Source organism: Cervus canadensis, chromosome 13 (assembly GCF_019320065.1).
Source record: "Cervus canadensis isolate Bull #8, Minnesota chromosome 13, ASM1932006v1, whole genome shotgun sequence".
In the NCBI taxonomy this organism is placed as follows: Eukaryota; Metazoa; Chordata; class Mammalia; order Artiodactyla; family Cervidae; genus Cervus; species Cervus canadensis.
The window spans coordinates 1,307,868-1,326,916 of NC_057398.1; the positions used below are offsets into that span (position 1 = coordinate 1,307,868).

The 19,049-nt window shown below is 66.0% G+C and overlaps 1 protein-coding gene across 4 annotated transcripts in view; it reads left to right on the top strand.

The window, feature by feature from the left end:
* Positions 1 to 11,325, top strand: part of KIF21B (kinesin family member 21B) — a 43,194-nt gene extending 31,869 nt beyond the window's left edge. The window contains exons 28-35 of one of the 4 annotated variants that reach the window (XM_043485175.1): positions 2,521 to 2,559; positions 4,147 to 4,283; positions 4,904 to 5,084; positions 5,185 to 5,349; positions 5,525 to 5,642; positions 6,229 to 6,399; positions 6,713 to 6,912; positions 7,269 to 7,850. In XM_043485175.1, the coding sequence (XP_043341110.1) occupies positions 2,521 to 2,559; positions 4,147 to 4,283; positions 4,904 to 5,084; positions 5,185 to 5,349; positions 5,525 to 5,642; positions 6,229 to 6,399; positions 6,713 to 6,912; positions 7,269 to 7,368 (1,111 nt within the window). In that variant the 3' untranslated portion in view covers positions 7,369 to 7,850. The other 3 variants (XM_043485177.1, XM_043485176.1, XM_043485178.1) reach the window with 3 other exon arrangements.
* Positions 11,326 to 19,049: the final 7,724 nt, after the last annotated feature.

The window sequence follows — 19,049 nt, forward strand, 5'->3', positions numbered from 1 at the left end:
CGGGGGCCGAGGCGGTGGCGAGGAGTCTGATGAGGTTCGGGGCAGGAGTGAAAGGAGTCGGAGGGCGTGGCGGGGTGCGGGACCAAGGCCACTGAGTCTGCAGGCGGGCAGGAGGGCGGGGCGAGATCTGTGCGGGGACCGGGGGAGAGAGTCTGTGGCGGGGCCGGGTGAGGAGTCTGAGGGCGGGGTGAGGAGTCTGAGGGCGGGGCGGGGCGGGGCGGGGGCGGGGCCAGGCGATGAGTCTGCAGGCGGGGCCGAGGGCGGGGAGAGGAGTCTGTGGGCGGTCCGGGAGAGGAGTCTGAGGGCGGGGCGAGGAGTCTGTGGGCGGGGCCGGGTGAGGAGTCTGTGGGCGGGGCCGGGTGAGGAGTCTGAGGGCGGGGCGAGGAGTCTGTGGGCGGGCCCTCGCCGCGGGCGGGCCCTCGCCGCGGGCGGGCGGGGAGCAGGAGACCCTGTACACGCCGTGCTGGCCCCGCTCCGTGCGGAGCCGGGGCCGCTCCCGTCCCCGAGTGTTCGGGGGCCGCGGTAGAGGGCAGGAAGGAGGCCGTGGGGCTGCGGCCGTGCACCCGGGGGCCTCCCCAGAACTGCCCGCCTGCCCCTTGTGCCTCCGATTCTTCTGAGGCCCCTCCCCCAGCTTCAGTCGCGCCCCCTCCCCACCGCTCCTGCTCAGGCCCCTAGGGGACTGTCCCCACAGAAGGAGACCCTGTTACGGTCACACGGAGGGGTCAGCGCCCGCAGCTGACCGCCCCTGCTGGACGCTCACCTCCCAGTGTGAGGGCCCCTAAGCTGCACCCCGCTTGCACACACGCGACTCAGCCATGAACCAGCCGTGAGGACCGTCTTCCCTGTGTTACAAAGAGGAGATGAGGCTCACAGATGTCAAGCTGGGCCCAGACCTGGGGCCTCTGACACGTGGGGGTCTGCCCTGGGGAAGGGGGAGGCCTGGGCCTCCTGCGCTCTCCTCTGTGCCCCAAACACTCCCGGGCACCCCCAACTCTGCGGCCCCAGTGGGCTCCTCTTGGCTCTAACAGCTCCTCTATCCCTTTAGATGGTGGTGGGGGCTGGTGTCCTCTGGGGAAGCTCAGGCTACCAAGTGCTAGTCCTTGCCTGCATCCACCCCTCCCCACAGAAATGCTCCTTCCTGGGGCAAAATACTGCTCTTCCCCTGAACCCACTTTGTCTTCCCTTGTGGGAGGAGGGCACTGGCATGCCAGTCAGGGTGCCCCCCACATACCAGACAGTGTCTCCCCCCCATAACAGCCAGGACACCCCCCCACACACAAACCAGGGAGCTGCACCCACCAACCAGGACACCCCTGTGCCAGCCAGGGCACCTTCACACCCACCAGCATGCCACCCACACCAACCAGGGTGCCACCCACACCAGGCAGTGTGACCCCACATAACAGCCAGTGCACCCCCACATGAGTCAGGGAGCTGCACATACCAGCCAGGGTACCCTTGCCAGCGAGGTGCCCCCCACATTCCATCCAGGGTACCCCCACATACCAGCTAGGGTGCCCCCACACCAGCCAAGGTGCCCCCACACTAGCCAGTGCACCCCCACACGAGTCAGGGAGCTGCGCATACCAGCCAGGGTACCCTTGCCAGCGAGGTGCCCCCCACATTCCATCCTGGGTACCCCCACGTGCCAGCGAGGGTGCCCACACACCAGCCAGTGCACCCCCCACATAACAGCCAGGGCACCCCCACGTGAGTCAGGGAGCTGCACATACCATCCAGGGTGCCCCCACACAGCCAGTACACCCCCTACATAACATCCAGGGCACCCCAACATGAGTCAGGGGGCTGCACATACCAGCCAGGCTGCCCTTGCTGGCGAGGTGCCCCCCACATTCCATCCAGGGTACCCCCACATGCCAGCTAGGGTGCCCCCACACCAGCCAAGGTGCCCCCACACTGGCCAGTGCACCCCCCACATAACAACCAGGGCACCCCCACATGAGTCAGGAAGCTGCACATACCAGCCAGGGTGCCCCCCCACCAGCCAGACACCTCCACATCATCCAGAGCGGGAAGCCCTCATACCCTGACGGTCACAGGTCCTTCTCAGCAGCTCTGGGTGGGCCTGGCATCCCAGCCCTGTCCTGTCCTGTCTGGTGGCTCTGGTGTTGGGCCCATGCATGTACAGAGCCGGCTCCCGGGCACTGTCCAGGCTCCGGGGACAGCGGGTTTGGGGGTCAGCAGGTCCCTGCTGGGAGAGGGCAGCTCCTGGGAGGGGTGAGAGCAGTCACCGCGTCGCTCCGGGGGGAAAGGGGCCCCCAGCTTGTGAGGCAGCCAAGAGCCTGGGACCAGCAAGGCCCGTCTCTCCGAAGCCCCTCCCCACCCCCAACCCGTTAGCTGGGGGCGCCCCTGGCCCCCTCCCCGCTGCCCTCAGCACCCTCCTCCTCTCCTCCCGCCCCCCCGCGGAGAATAACCGCCCTCTGACTGCCCCACGCTGCTGCCGCTCACTCCCTCGTGTGTGTCCCCTCCCCCCTAATCCAGCTAATTTTCTGCCCCCAGGTCTGATGACAGCGACTCCTCTTTGTCGGAGGTCCTGAGGTACACACAGATGGCTCACTGCTCCCTCTTATCCCCCCCCACACCCTGGCCTCAGCATGCAGCCCCTCCCCTCCATGACTCCCCCAGACCCCTCCTGCCTTCTCACCCTGGCTCCTCCCTCGTGGGTGCTTCGTGGCCTCTGACTGTGCCAGGCTGGAGCTGGGGGCTCGGGGAGGGCGTGGCTGCTGGTGCCTCATCACTGGGTCGGAGGGGCGGGCACGGGAGCCTGGGGCGCTGGGCCCCCCGAGAAAGGCCTGGTGGTGATGGAAGGGTTGGACCTTTTCCACAAAGTCAGGGGCTCGCTCGTGACCTTGGCCCTGAGCCAGGAGGGCCCCTGCCCACGTCTCCTGGCCCGAGGACCAGGCATACCAGGAGACTGTCCCCCAGCCAGCCCCGTGCAGCACCCCCCACAGCAGAGTAGGCCCCCAGACCCGGTGGGCCTGAGCCCCTGCTGGGGAAGGGCCCCCCTCCCCGGGACTGAGGCTCCCCTGCCCTTCCTGGGCGACTGCTGCTCACTGCACCTCCCACACGGGGGGATGCCTCTGTAACCCGCCCCCAGGCCTCGCTCCTGAAAGGAGCGTTATGCTTTCACTGTATGGTTTCCCATAAGCTGGCTGCCTGGGGCTCCTTCCCTGGTCACGCAGCTGGGCCTGTAAAACAGAAGCAGCGAGCTGGGGTGGGGCGAGGCGGAGGCCGTTTGTGCGTATGTGACGCCTGGGGCGGCCGGGCCTGGCCGACCGCTGTCCTCGGGGTGGGCCGGCGGAGCCCGGGGCTTCGTCAGCAGCTGCAGGCAGGGCAGGACGTGGGTCCCGTCGAATGTTCTCGGCCACAGCGTCCCTGTCATGGGCGCTCTCTTTGGAGAGGACAGACTTAGGACAGGCGTGCTTTCAGACGTGCACCTAATGGGGCTGGGGGCCTGTTCCCAGAGACTCCCGCTGAGAACAAGCTCTTCCTCCTCAGGGCCTCCGCAGGCTGGGGTGTAGCCGGGTCCCTGGGCCCGCTCAAGACAGGCCTCTTCTGTCGGCTTGCGGGCAGGCAGGGTCGCTCTAGCCCGGAGTAGCTACTTGCAGCGGGGCCGGGGCGTCCTTCCCGCGGCGCTGAGCAGGCTGTGCGAATGGCACTCACCGGCCTGATCGTGCTGGTCCCACCGGGCGTGTGTGCATGTCTGCACATGCATCCATCTCTGCAAGGGCCAGGCAGCCTGCCCCCCCATCTGCACCCCCCTACCCTCCCTGGGGTCGCTGAGGTGGCAGAGGAGCCCCCCAGCTCCGGGGCCTCTCCCACCCGGCTCTGGCCTGGGGGCGTCTGCGCCTCGGGTTCTGGGTCAGGCAGGGTCAGAGGGGACCCCCCGCAGGCAGGGCCCGTCTCTTCTGACCCCCGGCTGTGCCTGGCTGGTCTGGCTGCCTGGAAGCGTTCGGGATGGTGACTGAGAGGCCGCACCACGGGCCCTTGCCTTTGTGGCTCTTGGGCCCCAGGGGCGGTGCCTGGGGCCCCGGAGACCCTGCGTGTGCCCCGAACCCCGGAGCCTCGCTCGGCCTGGCCGCGGCCCCGGACTGACAGGCGCCTCTCTCCCTCTCTCCCGGGAAGGGGCATCATCACCGCGGTCGGAGGAGCCAAGGGCGCCAGGACGGCCCCGCTGCAGTGCATCTCCATGGCCGAGGGCCACACCAAGCCCGTGCTCTGCGTGGACGCCACGGACGAGCTGCTCTTCACGGGCTCCAAAGGTGGGTGGGACCCAGACCCGCCCCGTGGACTCAGGGTCTCCCAGCCGCCTGCTTCCTCCTCCCGAGACCGCGGCCCAGGAGATGGGAACCTGCTCCTGTCGGCGCTCAGGGCTCCCCACCCCGGGCCTCCCCTCCTAGCTGGCCCCGGGGGCTCCACCCAGACCTGCCTCTGGAACGCCCAGAAGCGTGTCAGCATCGTTCACGTCAGCAGCCTCCTCCACACCCGCCCCAGCACTTGGGGCCTCACGTTTCCCACGCTGACTTAGTGCCAGCAGGAAGCAGCTGTGTGTACCCACAGACCTGCATGGCAGGAGGGAGAGCTGCGAGTCCAGTGAGGCCGGCTGAGCCCAGGGTTTTTCCCCTGAGGTTCGCTTGCCGTAGTTGGCTCACTGGTCCGTGGATAGCACGTGTCGAGCTTTGCTGTAGGCCCGGCACCTCCGCAGCGCCCGCTGGGCCCCTGTCAGGAGCAACGCGCCCGCCTGTGCTCGGGGGCAGGCGTGATCCCGTGTTGGCCCCCCAGACCCGGAGCACCTCCTCTGGGCATGCCTGGACACCTCCCCCAGCCTTGGCGGCCCTGCGGGGTGTGGGGATGTGACAGGGCGGTCCCTGCTTCCCCTTAGATCGCAGCTGTAAGATGTGGAACCTGGTAACGGGGCAGGAGATCGCGGCTCTGAAGGGCCACCCCAACAACGTGGTCTCCATCAAGTACTGTGGCCACTCGGGGCTCGTGTTCTCCGTGTCCGCCTCCTACATCAAGGTGTGGGACATTCGAGACTCGGCCAAGTGCGTCCGGACGCTCACGTGAGTTTTCCCTGCCAGGCTGTCGGGGCTGGGGTGGGGGCCAGGGCCCGGCCCGCCCGGCAGGCGCACCCCCGACCCCACCTGTCTCCCTCGCCGGCAGGTCCTCGGGCCAGGTGTTCTCGGGGGACGCCTGTGCGGCCGCGTCCACCCGCACGGTCACCAGCGGACAGGGGGAGCACCAGATCAACCAGATTGCCCTCAGCCCCGCGGGCAGCATGCTCTACGCCGCCTCGGGGAACGCCGTCCGTGTCTGGGAGCTCAGCAGGTGGGGGGTCCGGGGAGTGCGGGGGGGGCTGGCAGGTGACCCCCGGGTGGCAGGACCTCATTGCTCCCCCCAGTCCCCAGGACCCTGGCCAGCGTGTTCACCTGGAGCCAACCCCCGTCCCACCCCAGGGTCCCCCCGGTTCACTCCCTCCAGCTGGACGTCTCCGCCCCCACAGGTTCCAGCCCGTCGGCAAGCTGACCGGCCACATTGGCCCTGTGATGTGCCTGACGGTCACCCAGACGGCCAGCCAGCATGACCTGGTGGTGACCGGCTCCAAGGACCACTACGTTAAGGTACGGAGACGGCCTTGACCTCCAAGCCGGGTTCGGGGCTTGGGCCCTCTCTGGCGCGCCCCACCTTCGCTGCCTTGGGACTCAGCGAAAAATAACGTGACTCCTGGCGCTTGGTACTGAAAAGTCCCTCCCAGGGAGCAAGGTCTGTGCAGGAGGTCGAGACTGCAGCGTGATTTTGAAAATGGTGAAACATCAGAAAGAACCTAAGTGTCTGCGGGTGGAATGACGGTGAAGTAGGGGAAACCAGCAGGGCTGGGAGCCGGGCTACCACCGGCCTGAGGAACACGAGAAAGCCCCAAGTCTTTGCTCCTTGGTTGTGTGGCTGCAAACAGGTTCAAAGTCAGAAACTGAGAAGCAGAGGAAAAAAAAGTTATGGTGAATATTTTTATTTCAAGTACAGATAGTACTATATCTATTTATTAAAAAGTAAAAAACCTTAACAGGAGACTCACCCCCAGACCTGTGTTGAGTCAGTCTCCCAGCCCCCAGTCCCCACCCCCCGGGAGCCCCCTCTCCCAGGGGACCTCGCGCTGGCCCCGAGGGGGCCGGAGGTGGCCCGGGACTCCCTCCGGCCCTTCCTCTGCAGATGTTCGAGCTGGGTGAGGGTGTGACAGGCACCGTTGGGCCCACCCACAACTTCGAGCCCCCGCACTACGACGGCATCGAGTGTCTGGCCATCCAGGGGGACGTCCTGTTCAGTGGCTCCCGGGACAACGGCGTCAAGAAGTGGGACCTGGAGCGGCAGGAGCTCGTGCAGGTGCTGGGGGCGGGAGAGCCGGCCCCGGGAGGGCTTGGGGCCTTTCCACCTGGAGCCAGAGCCCCCCACGCCGGCTGGGCCTGCACCCTCTTCCCCCTCTAAGGAAGGGTCTGCCCTCAGCCCCGTCTGGCCAGTCACCCCCTTTTCAGCCGACCCTTCTGAGGACAGGAGGACTCTTCAGTGGTGCGGGGCTGAAGGCCCCGTCTCCGGGCCCTGTGATGCTGCCCGCCCCACGCCCCCCGCCCCCCGGGGGCTCTAGTGTCCCCAGGTCAGGGTCCCCACTCCCCGCCCTCACGGCCCGCTCCTTCCCTAGCAAATCCCCACTGCACACAAGGACTGGGTGTGCGCACTGGCCTTTGTCCCGGGCCGCCCCATGCTGCTGAGCGCCTGCCGTGCGGGCGTCATCAAGGTCTGGAACGTGGACAACTTCACGCCCATCGGCGAGATCAAAGGCCATGACAGCCCCATCAACGCCATTTGCACCAACAGCAGGCACATTTTCACCGCCTCCAGGTGGGTGCCGGGTGGGGGGCACTCCACTCCTGCTCCCAGCCTCCCCCGGGGCGGGTGGGCGGGTGGGCGAGGGCCCAGCCCCCAGCACAGACCCCACAGCACCCTGCCCCCTGCCTTCCTTCCCAGGGCACTGCCCAGGGGTGGGGCCGGGCGTGCTGGGCCCCAGCCGGGACTGCCCGCTTGTCTCCCGGGCCGCCCTGTCCAGGTTCCTCAGCCCCTGGAGCACCCGCCCCAGCGCTGGTCCCATCCAGGGATGCCCAGCCCTGTCCCGCGGGCAGCCGCTCAGACGGCCTCTTCTTTCTCCTTCCTGTTCCGACCTCGTCTCTTCTCTCCACCTCCCCCTTCCTGCCCGACAGTGACTGCCGGGTAAAGTTGTGGAATTACGTCCCTGGACTCACCCCCTGCCTTCCGCGCCGAGTCCTGGCCATAAAGGGCCGCGCCACCACCATGCCTTGACCCCTGCTCCCCTCCCCTCCTCTGTCTCCCCTCCCTCATCTCCTCTCTCATCCTCCCCTCTCTCCTCTCCCCTCTTTCTCCACTTCGATCTGAGCTGCTTCTTAACGGTATGAGATTGGTTTTCTCTAGCCCCATACCCTGCCTGCCCGAGATTGCCACGCCCGCCCCCCTTCCTTCCTTCCGAGCATGGACGGGGCACAGACCCCCAGGAGAGGGGTGCCAGGCGGCAGAGAGCAGAGGGGGGCCGTCAGGCCCGGACAGGACAAAACACAACAGTGACAAGAGAGCCTCCTGTTGGGCCGCGGTGGCCACAGGCCCCTCTCCTTGCCCAGCGCCCGCCCCTCACCCCCGCAGTCACCCTCGCCCTGGGTGACACCCGGCCCTGGGTCCCGGCCACACCTGGAGAGCTGGGGACTCCAGCCCATCCTTCATACAGGGGTGGCCGGCCAGGCCCACGGCAAGAATTGACTGCCCTCTCTCACTCCACCCAGTGACCTGACCGTGAAGTTCTGGAGTGCCCGGCGCCTGCCCAGCCGCCCCCGCTAGCAGAGAGGTCAGAGGACGCCCACCCCTCGGCCCAGCGGCCTGGACACAGGAGGGGACAGAGGGTGTGGCCGATGGGCATGGCCCCTCATGCCCCCTCCCCACCTTCCCACGAGATACTGTCCCCCACATCCCCCACCTCTTTGGCACAGGGCGGTCGGGGAGGAAATCAAGCTGTGAAGCCAAAGGGCGATTCCTCCTCTTTCTCCCTCCTCCTGGCCCCGAGTTCTGCTGCCCAGCTGGCCACCCCCTTCTTCCAGCCTTTGGCCTGGGGGGCTCCTGTCGGAGAGGTGAGGCAGCCCCCACTGACCAGGCCTCCCCTCCGTCCCCCGGCCTATCCACTGCACCTGCCTCTGAGCCCAGAAAGACAGCCCTCAGGTAACCACGCAAACCAGGTGCGGGCAGCTGGCCCTGTAGCTGGCCTCTGCCCTTGGCCACCAGTGGCCTCTCCCCGCGGGCCCCGGCGATTGCTTGGGTCCCTTTCTGACAGTCTCAGCGGAGCTGCTGGAAAGATTCCTTTGGGGAGATGGTCAGAATGCTTCAGTTATTTATGTTGTTTTTTATTTTTATTTTTGCTGTTGCCTCCTGGAAAACTGACTTGAAGTTCCTCCCCACATGTTCGTTCCCGCAGCTCTCTGGGGCCGGGATTCCCGAGTCCTGCAGGGCCACCTCTCCGCGTGCTCCGCATGCTCTGCAGAGGAGGGCGGCGCCTGGGGACTCTGCAGCCCGGGCCTGTCCCCACCTCACCGGGGGGCTGCTCTCGGGACCGCCTCCGGCCACTGGGCGTGCAATGCCTTCCTCCTCGGGGTCTGGTGCCCACCCGCGCAGCCTTACACCAGCCGCGCCCACAGGGGTCTCCTCGCCCGTGGGGTCTCCCGCCTGCGGCCCCCACTCCCCGAGCCCCTCGCGGGCCACCCAGAAGCAGCTCGGAAGACTGTCTGCCAGGAAGGGGCTGGACGTGTGCCTGGCCCCCCCAGCCCCCCGCCCCCGCGCGTCCCCCCAGCCTGGCAGCGCCCAGCGACCTTCTCTGCTTGTCCAAGCCTTAGCTGGCGCAGCCGGGGCTCCCCGCCCCAAGGGGCCAGCAGAGAGGCAGAGTCTGCCTAGCTGCTCTTTCCTGGAGGGCTGCCCCCCCACCCCACCCTGCTCCAAGGTGTTCCTCTTTTCTTTTTCCTTTTTCCGCGCACTTTTCTGACGCTGACCTGGCCTTGTGCTTCCTGGCCTCGGTCTGGGGGGCTGGGAGCCCCAGCTCTGTCCAGAGAACACGGTGACCTCTGGGTCTTCGGGAGGCGGCCCTCGGCCCCCCTCCCCACGCGGCCAGGGCCCCAGCACTCGGGGCGGAGGGAAGGAGGACGGGGCCTCTCCCCCTGCGCAGAGCCTCCCCCCAGCTAAGAAAGCCGTCCCGCCGTGAGCGGCCCCGGCTGGACTCGGGGTGGACGTCGGGGAGCAGTCGTGCAGAGGGACCTGCGCAGAGCCGGGACAGCGCCTTCAGGACCGGAAGCCCCTCCTGCTGGGCGCCCCCAGGGGCGCTGGAGCCCCCTCCGCCGCGGAGAAGTGGGCGGAGTCTCCCCGCGCCCCGCCCCTCCGGCTACCCGCTCAGCAGAAAGCTCAACCTTGCGACCTGTACGCGAGAATCCGGATGACTGTTTACAGACTGTAGAAACACAAGAGACTGGCTGCCCTGGCCTGGGGCCTGGACCGTGGCTGCAAGCCTGTCCTTGCTCGAGGCGGGCCTTGGCCCACTAGAGGTGCTCGGCATCCCTGCCCGCCCTGTCCCGCTGTTTCCGAGTCCGCTACCTCATGGAGGGCTGGCTCTGCCGTCCTGGCGGGAAGCCCTGACTCCGGGGTTTCGGGAGCGGTTCCCAGCGGCGCCCCGGAGCTCTGAAGTCGGCACATGCCTTCGGGGCTGTCGGGGTGCCCGGTGGGGCCTCGTGCCCCTCTTTGCACGAGCTTTCTAGGTGTGGAAGCACACAGTGGTTGAGATGAGAGCACAAGGCGTGGCTGGCGGCCGGCGACCTGGGCGAGCCTCCCGGGAGGTTCCGCCCCAGGGGCTGCCACGGAGGCCCGCGCCCACGGGGCTTGAGCACAGCCTGTCCCCCTCCCAGGGCTCATCCCGCACTGCTGCCCCTCTGAGCCACCCCAAGGCTTGAGGCCGGCCCTGCAGGCAGGCCGCGTCGGAGGGCTGGGGCCCGGAATGGCACCCTCTTTTCCCCATGTCCCGAATCTTTGAATGCCTGACCCCAGCCCTCCTGACGAGCTTGGACACCCCACCCCCGCCCCCCGGGCCGAGCCCTGGAACAGCTTTAGCAGCTGGTGGGCGAGCTCCCCGAATGGGCCGCCTTCCGGCCTTCTCAGCCGGGTCCCAGGCCCAGACCTCGGCTCTCAGCATCCTCAGGCCGGCATCTCTTCCGTCAGTGGGGCTGGCTCCTCCGAGGCGGCCAGAAGCCCCCAGGCAGCACCTGGCATCGCGTCCGGAGCTTGCCTGGGGGAGGGAGGCTGAGAGCCAAGGCCAGCACAGACGGGCCTCTCAGGCGGTTAGGGAGCCGCCATTTGGGAAGGGCCGCCTTCGGGTCTGGGGGGTCTGGCCCTGCTGCCTGCCCGGGAGTTGAAAGCACAAATCGCTGGAGGGAGGACCATCCCTGGAGCCTCCTTGTGCCGCCAGGCGGGGGAGGTGCCCCGGGCGGCTGCTGTGAAGTCAGGGATTCCTGACCTCTCCTGCCCTTTGGGGGAGCCCAGGCTGCCGGCGTCCTCTGAATCGGTCTGGGCCGGGTGCGGGCACACATCCTGGTCTTTGAGCCTCGCCTCACCCGCTGTGCTGGAGGCTCGAGCTCCTTCCCACCAAAGTGGCCCAAAGCCAGCGCCTCCGACCCTTCGTCCCCCATGCAGGGAACAATGCTGAGCTCAGCTGGGCATGGCCTCCGGGCCTGGGCTCAGGAGCCAGGGCTTGGCCGGTTCTCGCCAGCAGCCCTCCTCTCCTGCTCCCAGGCCCTCCCCTGCCTTCTGATTGCAGGCACAGAGCCCACGGGGAAAGTTCTCACTTCTGAAGCGTCTTTGCTCTCCTCCCCCCTCCCCGGGACTCAGGGCGCTCCAGCCCCCACCACTCCCTGGTCTGACCCTCTGAACACCGTCCCGAGGGCCCTGCAGGGCAGCAGGGACCGCTCCGAGGGAGCCGAGGGTCAGAGAAGACCCCTGCCCTGCCCACCAGCTCTTTTCTAGCCATCCCCTGCCGGGGCGCGGGGCTGTGTTTGGCTCAGCTCCTCTGCTGGGTGGTCGCACAGGTGTATATATGTTTTGTACGTTGGCTAATGACTGTACATAGTGTATGAAAGTTATTTAAGCTCATGTTGTACATTTCTGTTCCCAGACAGGATGTGAGTGTTTTAAGAAGCTGTCGTGAATAAAATGCGAATGGCCGTTGTCGATGGTGTGATCCTGAGGGCTGTGGACACTGAGTGGGTGGTCATTCCCCAGGTTAGGGGGCGGGGGCTGGCCTCTGGCCAGGCCCAGCATGAGGGTCGCCATACAGGTGGTGGGCTGGGGGCCCACCAAGGGAGCTGCACACACCCCCAGCCTCCCCGGGTCCCCTCCTGGGACGGGTGTGGAGCTGGAGTGAGGCCGTGCGGTTCTGAAGGGCGCCTGCTCTGTTCCTGACACTGTTCCCGTCATCGTCCATCGGACGGTCACGACCTGTGTGACGGGCGCTGTTGGCGCTTTCTGAAGTGAGAAGAGCCTCAGAGCAGAGGTGGCTTGGCGGCGTCCGGCTGTGAGGAGCAGGCAGGGCTGGCGTGGGACCTGTCCCTGGGGTGGAAGGTGACCCCACACTTGGACGGAACAAGGACGAGACGGAAACAAACGTCAGGCTCGAGAACGGCTCCCTCGGGCTGACGCTGGCCTCCAGATCAGTGCTTCTCAGTCTCACCTTCCCTTTTCTTCCCCCGACTACCTTCAAGCTCCTCTGTGCTCCGCCTCTTGTGCAGGTGCACAAGCGGTTCCCGTAAAACCGGGGCGCCCCCGAGCCTGGAGCTCGCCAGGTCCGGTCCGTCGCCAGGGTTCCCAGCCTCCGTGGCGCTTGCGTAGCCCAGGCCTGTGTGTACTTCAGAGTCCACGGCCCCCCGCTGCCCTGCCCCCGCTCTGGGTATGATTCTCTACTTTGTCAGGCTCAGCTCTAGTGAAAACATTTCAATAATAGTTTTATTGAGATGTAATTCCTGGACCACAAAATTTACCCCCTTTGCAGGGAAGGGTACTGACTTCAGTTGGTTTCTGTCTGTATTCCCTCTTGGAGGCTTGTGGCCGCCGATGCTGAGCAAACATTTAAAGAGTGAGCGTGGGAACAAATGAAAGAAAGAATAGCAATCTTGGCGGGTGGCGTGATGAGATGTCACAAACCACCTAAACCTACCTTTCGCTTTTGAAAACCCCACATCACCACACCAACCCCCAACCCCCCAGGCCCACCGGCTGGGAGGCCAGGGCTCACCTGCAGCTTCCTCACTCCTGGACTATCTCAAAGCTTTCCTTTCTGATGTCTGTGTTAAGAAGACAAGGATGTCTCTTTGCTTTGTTTTGCAAATACAAATCCAAGCTGCGCCGTCAGCCTGCACAGGCCCTGCTGCTGATCCAGACCTGCGGCTGGTGGCGGGCTGGCGGCGGGGCTGTGCGTCTGCAGGAGGCAAAGATGCTGTGGTCAGAAGGAGGTTGCCCCTGGGAGGCTTCTGGTCCTCATGCGGAAGGGGCCTGGCAAGCCAGGGGAACCCTGAGCCAGTGATAGAGACGCATGCCCCCAGCCCCGGGGGCAGGGGGCGGGGGGGTGGGTGCACTGGCTTCTGGCTGGTTGATGGAGCCCCACCCAGGCCACCTCCCACTGTTGCTCCCCACAGACCGTCTTTCACAGAGGATCTGGCCTTGGGGACAGAGCCTCTGACACATGGAAGGCGGTGACTAGGCGTCGCCAGCTGTGGGCCAGCCGAGCGGGGTGTGGGCAAAACCAGAGGAGGCGGCCCCGGCACTGCTGAACTTGTCAGCAGAGGCCTGGAGCTGACTGCAGCCAGACGCTGGCCACAAAAGATGGTTTTTCCAAACTCAAGTCTTCAAGATGCCAAGGCACTTGAGGTGGGAGGCAGGAACAGCCAATTAAGGGACGGCCATTTTTATTCCTTTCACGTGGGATTCTTCTTTCCAGACTGTAAAAGTAACAACCGCTTGTTATAGAAAACTTGGGAAACCAGCCAGTCTCAAGAAGAGAAACGCTGTGTGGGATGTAAGTTACCAGGTGGCTTTCCAGACAAGCGTCACTTCTCAAAATCTGATACCAGCCCAGGTAAAAAGAGCCTATCTGCCAATGCAGGAGACTCAAGTTCAATCCCTGGGTTGGAAAGATGCCCTGGAGGAGGAAATGGCAACCCACTCCAGTATTCTTGCCTGGAGAATCCCATGGGCAGAGTCTGCAGCCTACAGATCATGGGGTCAGAGAGTCAGACATGACTTAGCAACTAAGCACGAACACATTCATTGCCAGGGCTAAGTGGCATCTTAAAAAATCGCCTTTCCCAACACTCTCAATTTACAGATGAAGGGAAGTGAGGCCCAGAAGCCAACAGACTTGGTCCAGACCATCCCGGGACAAGAGGGCCTTAGAGTCCGTTTACTGCCCTGCTGGTCTCTGCCCACGGGGCCCCTTCGCTTGGCGTGCCCCAGGCAAGGGGGCTGATGGTCTCGGAAGCAGGTCCTGTAGCAGTGAGCGCGACCTGCTGATGGGTTTGAACAAGATCTGCCCTCCGTCTCTGCTTGTCACAAAGCAGTGACCTCAGAGCCGCTTTGGAGAGTGAGGCGGGACGGCACGTGCTCCCCGAGTCTTGTGGGGTTCCCCTCGCACCTCCACCTGCAACGGGTGCAGCCGGTAAGGCCCCCAGCGCCAGCTGGTGACAAAGGCCGTGGGTGGAAGAGGCTTCTGGCCACGGTTAGTGCGGGCTTTAGCTCTGCCTCTGAGGTCACCATGACAGAGACTCCAGCCACTGCCCAGGCTCAGACAAGGTGGGGAGCACGGTCACCGCTGAGACAGAAGTGTGGGTGCTCTGCATGTCCCCAGGGGCTCAGGTGCAGGTCACAGAGGTCATTGTGCACCTAGAGCTCTGTCCAGGGTCAGCTGATTGAGCTTGGGGGTAACAGGTGAAACCCCGGCTCCTTGTCGGGCAGGCGGAGCAGCCAGGGACTCCGTGTGGACACGGAGCCGCCCCGGGGACGGTGGGATGGTCCCAGGCAGGGCCGGTTCCAGCAGGAGCAGCGGGAGACGGCGGGCGCTCACCCGGCTGACCTCTCAGGTGGCAGGGGGAATAGGCTTTCTGGATCTGGGCCTGAGGACTGTCACCAGGCTGGTCTGTCTGGGTCAAGGACAGCAGGGTGGCATTCTGTGGCGCCGCCCTGGGTTTGGAGCACAGTGTCCAGATCTCTGACCTCCCAGGATGTTTCAGGAGCTGACTCACACCCTCCCATAAGCTGTCCTCCCGCTTAAGTCAACCAGGGAGGCTGCTGTCGCCTACAGCCAGGAGCCCTGCCCACACCCCCTGAATCCCATCATCGCTTTCCTCCAGTTTTCCCATCAGCAGTTCAAGCTGATGCTCAAAGAGCCTCCTCGCCCTGGCGGCCAGGCCCTGGGCAGTGCAGGCAGGGCGGGGAGAGCCACCTAGACCTGGAGGAGGGGGAGTGGGCGGGAGTGGGCTCCAGGGAAGACAAAGCAACACCCCAGCTGGAAGTCTCCGCGTCTCCTTTTATTACAGAAGCTCTGCGGGGACACTCCACGTCTAGAGCAGGGCTTAGGAGCCAGGCCACGGTCTCTTGCTGCTGCAGTCTTGTCTGACGAGCCACGGGCTCAGAAGCAGGCTTTCCGCGGCCGCCTGGGGCAGAAGCAGGAGGTGGAGCTGGCGACCCACGTCTCCTCCTTGGCCGCCAGGACGTAGGAGGTCTGCGTGGCGAGGCAGCTGACCGTGGGGTCCAGGTCTGCCCGCATGTGTCTCAGGGCTGTGACAGACACTCAGGCTCAGCAAGAGGGCCTGGGGTGCGGGGCTCATGGGGGCGGGTGGGCGCTGTGCAGGAAGGGGAGGGCGGTGGGTGGGGGGCCAGCGGCTCGTGAAAGGGGAGCCAGAGTATTTGCGGGCCTGGGCCCGGGCACCGCCGGGGCTCCGGGAGGCGTGGCTGGGGCCCGTCCAGTCCAGGACCAGCCCGGGGGGGCTCCTGCCCACTTCCCCCGGCCTGGCTCCGTCCTCCTCTCCCCAGAGCACCGCGGGAGCCAAGGCCTCCGGCTAGGGCTGCAGCCGGACTCGCAGGCACCAGGGAAGCCAGCCAGGCAGGGGTGCGGGCTTGGGAGAGGGAAGGGCAGGTGGAGGGGTGGGGGACACGGGGCAGCCACCCAGGCAGAAAGAAGGTGCCAGGAGCCCCCGTGTGCCCCCAAATGAGAAAACGCTGGTGTCCCCATTGTGAAGAGGTTTAGGACCCCCTCCCACCCGCCTGCTGAAGACTGGCTGTAGCTCAGCGGGGAGGGGCCGAGAGTGAACGCGGGGGACGGGGGACCCTGAGCAGAGCCCCAAAGCTGAACCCTTGCCGTTGAGCCTCCCTGTCACCGCCCCCCCCCCACTTGCCCTCATTTCTGAGCCCCACCAGCCACGACTGAGGGACAGGCTGCAGGCCAGGCTCACACTGACCTGCACGGGCCTCCTCAGCCTCCCCGGCCTCCTCCGCGCCCAGGGTCTGGATGATCTGGCCTGCAGGGGGCACGGAGCGCCTCACTGGCCCACAGAGGACCAGGGGGCCCCGCTGCACCTGCTCTGCGCCTCTTCCCTGAGCACCCACCATGCCCCCCCTCTGTCTGTCCGTCCCTCCCACACCCGGCCAGGGCTCCAGACTTTCTCCTTGAAGCCAGGATGACGTCCCCACTTCTCTGAAGGGTCTCAAGCAAATGGGGCATCGCCTCTGCTGGGCGGTGCTTTGTTTGGGGACGTTGATGGAGCAGGCCACTCCAGTCTCTGAGCTGCCCGCCCAGGACCCGTCTTGTTTCGCGCGAGAAGGCCACCCAGCCCAGGCAGGGGCTCCCCGCGGGGTGGGGGTGAGGGGGCAGGTGCGGACAGCGATCCGCCCTGCTCGGCCACTACCCCAGGCTGTCTGCCCGCTGTCCCCAGCTCCCTGGGATGTGTGAAGGGGGCCACGGCGCCCCGGACAGAGGTGAGGCCCGCCGTACCTGCGAACCACACGGCGGCCCGGCGGATGGGGACCTGCGGGCTCCTGAAGAGCAGCACGCTCTGCTTCAGGAACCAGAGGGCTCGGCCCGCCTCCTGCTGCAGCTGCGGGAGAGGCGCCGCTGCTCCTGCCGCCCCGACCCGACCCGGACCGGCCCGGCCCCGCCCCGGTCCGGCTCCACTCCAGGTCCAGGCCCCGCCCAGCCTAGCCCCGCTACGCCCCGCCCACGCCCCTCCCCGGCCACGCCCCGTCTCTCGTCATGCCACGCCCCCGCCCCGTCCCGCCCCGCAGAGTCAGCCCCCAGGGAAGCCCGCACATCCGCAACCCGCCCGCAGCTCCTGCTCCACGAAAGCCCCCCAGACTGCCCGGGCTCCGGGGCCCACTTTCCCTGGACTCGCTACAGTGCCGCTGTGGCCGCACGGAGAGGAACCCGACAGCTGGGCGCCCCAGTCACCCCCACAAGAGCAGGAGGCGCGTGGCCGCGACCCACCAGGGCGCTGAGGACGGTCCACACGTCTTTCTCAGCGAAAGTCGCCCTGAGCTTTGACCAGCCCAGCAAGGTGGCCAGGTGGCAGAGGGTGGGCCGGGCGATCTGGAGAGACAGGGAAGCCCAGCCGGAGGAGTCAGGGTGCAGGCCGGGCAGAGATCCCGAGGGCACAGGGGTGAAGACAGGCGGCCGTGAGCTCAGCCCTGCAGGGCCGGGGCTCAGTGGACCCGGGGCCTCCGGCGGGGGGAGGCCCGGCGGTCCTTCGACTGTTCCTGAGCCCCTCCTCCCGCTGACGAGAAGCTGAACAATCCTGGTGGTGATTTGCCCCGTTGCTATGTTACCGCAGCAAGACCCACCTCCTCACTTACCCCGCCAGCCCACAGCCCCCAAGCCCCCAAAACTGCCTCTAGGAGATTGCCCGGAAGCCCGGATCCTCCAGCTGGGAGGTCACTTCTCTCATCAAGGTCGGATCCTCCAGAAGGGTGGCCACCCAGCTGACTGGGGTGGACCCACCCAGAAAGAGGACATCCCAGCTGCCCAGGATGGTCCAGGGCGTCCTGACCTGTGCCCATGAGAACCTCACTGGGCGAAGGAGCCTGGTGTGTGCAGGCTGGCCGCCGCGCTTCTCAGCGGCTAGGCTCAGAGCCCAGCCCGCCCACTCCAGAACCTGGGCCAGCCCTCTCTGCCCCCAGTGGGTGCCTCCCCATCCTAGGACCCCATCTCCGGTCAGCCTCTTCAGCCCCTCGCCAAGTGCTCACTAACATCCTGTGAGCACCACCCGCCCCCCAGCCCGTGGCCTCTCACCTGGGCTACTCTGCCGTTTGCATCCTCCAGGTGGAGTATGAGGGGGACGAGCAGGTTGAGGACCTGGTGCCTCAAGGGGAAGACAAAGACTCCCCTCCTGACCTTGGCCAGGAGGGCCCCGTAGATCTCAAAGGCCATCACTCGCAGATGCTCGGCCTCCTGGGGAGAACACACACGTGCACCCACGCGAGGGCCTCCCAGACGGCGGCCCTGAGCCCCCCACCGTCTGCAGGGCCCCCCAGCATCATGACCCCACTGCGACTGCCCTCTGCCCTCTGGACCATCCACCATGGCTGTCAGCCCCATCGCAGGCGTCGCCGTCTGGCCGGAGGGCCTCTGAGACGGTTCTGGCCACCCCGTCACTGGCAGACGCCCCAAGAGGGAGACAGGCCTCGGGGGACGCACCTCCTCCAGGAAGGGCGCAAGGGTGAATGTGAGCTGGATGAGGAAGGCGGCCGAGTGCTGCCAGGGCAGCTGGTCCACCAGGTCCCTGAGCACCTGGAAGGTCTCGGCCACGACGCTGCCGTCCGTGGAGTAGCAGCAGCTGAGCACGTAGGGCTGCAGGGCACGGAGCTGCTTCCCCTGCGGACCGGGCGACGGGGACAGTCCCACCTGCCGGGCAGCTGCCCCCAACCCCCACCGCACACAGGCTGGGTGGGGGCACACCCTCCTGTCCCCGGACCGGGGTGCCGGCAGGGACGTGCCGGCAGGGGGAAGCCTCAGGGGGAGGGAGGAGACACCCCTCACCCCCAGCCCACAGCACCCTCCCCTCCGCCTCCTCATCCCTGGTGAGGACGCTGGCTCCGGGAGACTCGGCGGGTCGGTACCCGGGGCCCTTGTGGGAAGCCTCCCCCTCTTTCCCCTGGACGGTGAGAGCAGCAGGGGCTCGAGCCCCCAGCCCCGTCCTCGGTGGGCTGGCTTCACGGGGACTGCCTCGGTCTGACCCTGCGAGAGGGGTCCGCCCCGTCCGCCCGTGGGCCCTGTGGGCCTGCAGGTCCGGGCCCGCGGTGCGGCCAGCTCACCGTGTTCTCATGCCTTGAGAGGATCTCCACAGCCCGCAGCAGCAGCTTCACAACGGCCGGCTCCTCGCGCTGGAACCAGTCGGCCACGGTCCTGATCATCTCCTCGTCGGCCGCGGCCGCCACGTCCGGGCACTGCAGCAGCTGCACAGGGACACGGACAGAGTCGGAAAAGGCGGCCCGGGGAGGCGTCCTCGGCAACCTGGAGTCCAGGCTCCTGCGCGAGAGTGAGGAAACACTCCTCAGGATTCGGAAGAACTTCTACAGGGGCCAATGGCCAGCTGGAGGGTCATGTCACAGGCTGTCGCTCCGGAAGCCGTTCCTCCAGCCTGCAAGTCTCCGTGGGGGGGCCTTTGACAAGGGGAACCCCAGGGGATCAAGGTAAGAAACACTGGTGCCTACACAATGAAGGAAGCATGTTTGGTTGCTTGCCTATGAGAAGTATGGGTGCAGGACTGATGTGGTTGGAGGGAGATGGAAAAATGGGAAAGAAAAAAAGGCGACAGTTTAAAGAAAATCGCAAATGATTTAGAAAATAGAATATAATTAAAAGAAATTCAGAATTTGGAAAATAGAATACAATTAAATTTAGAAAATAGATT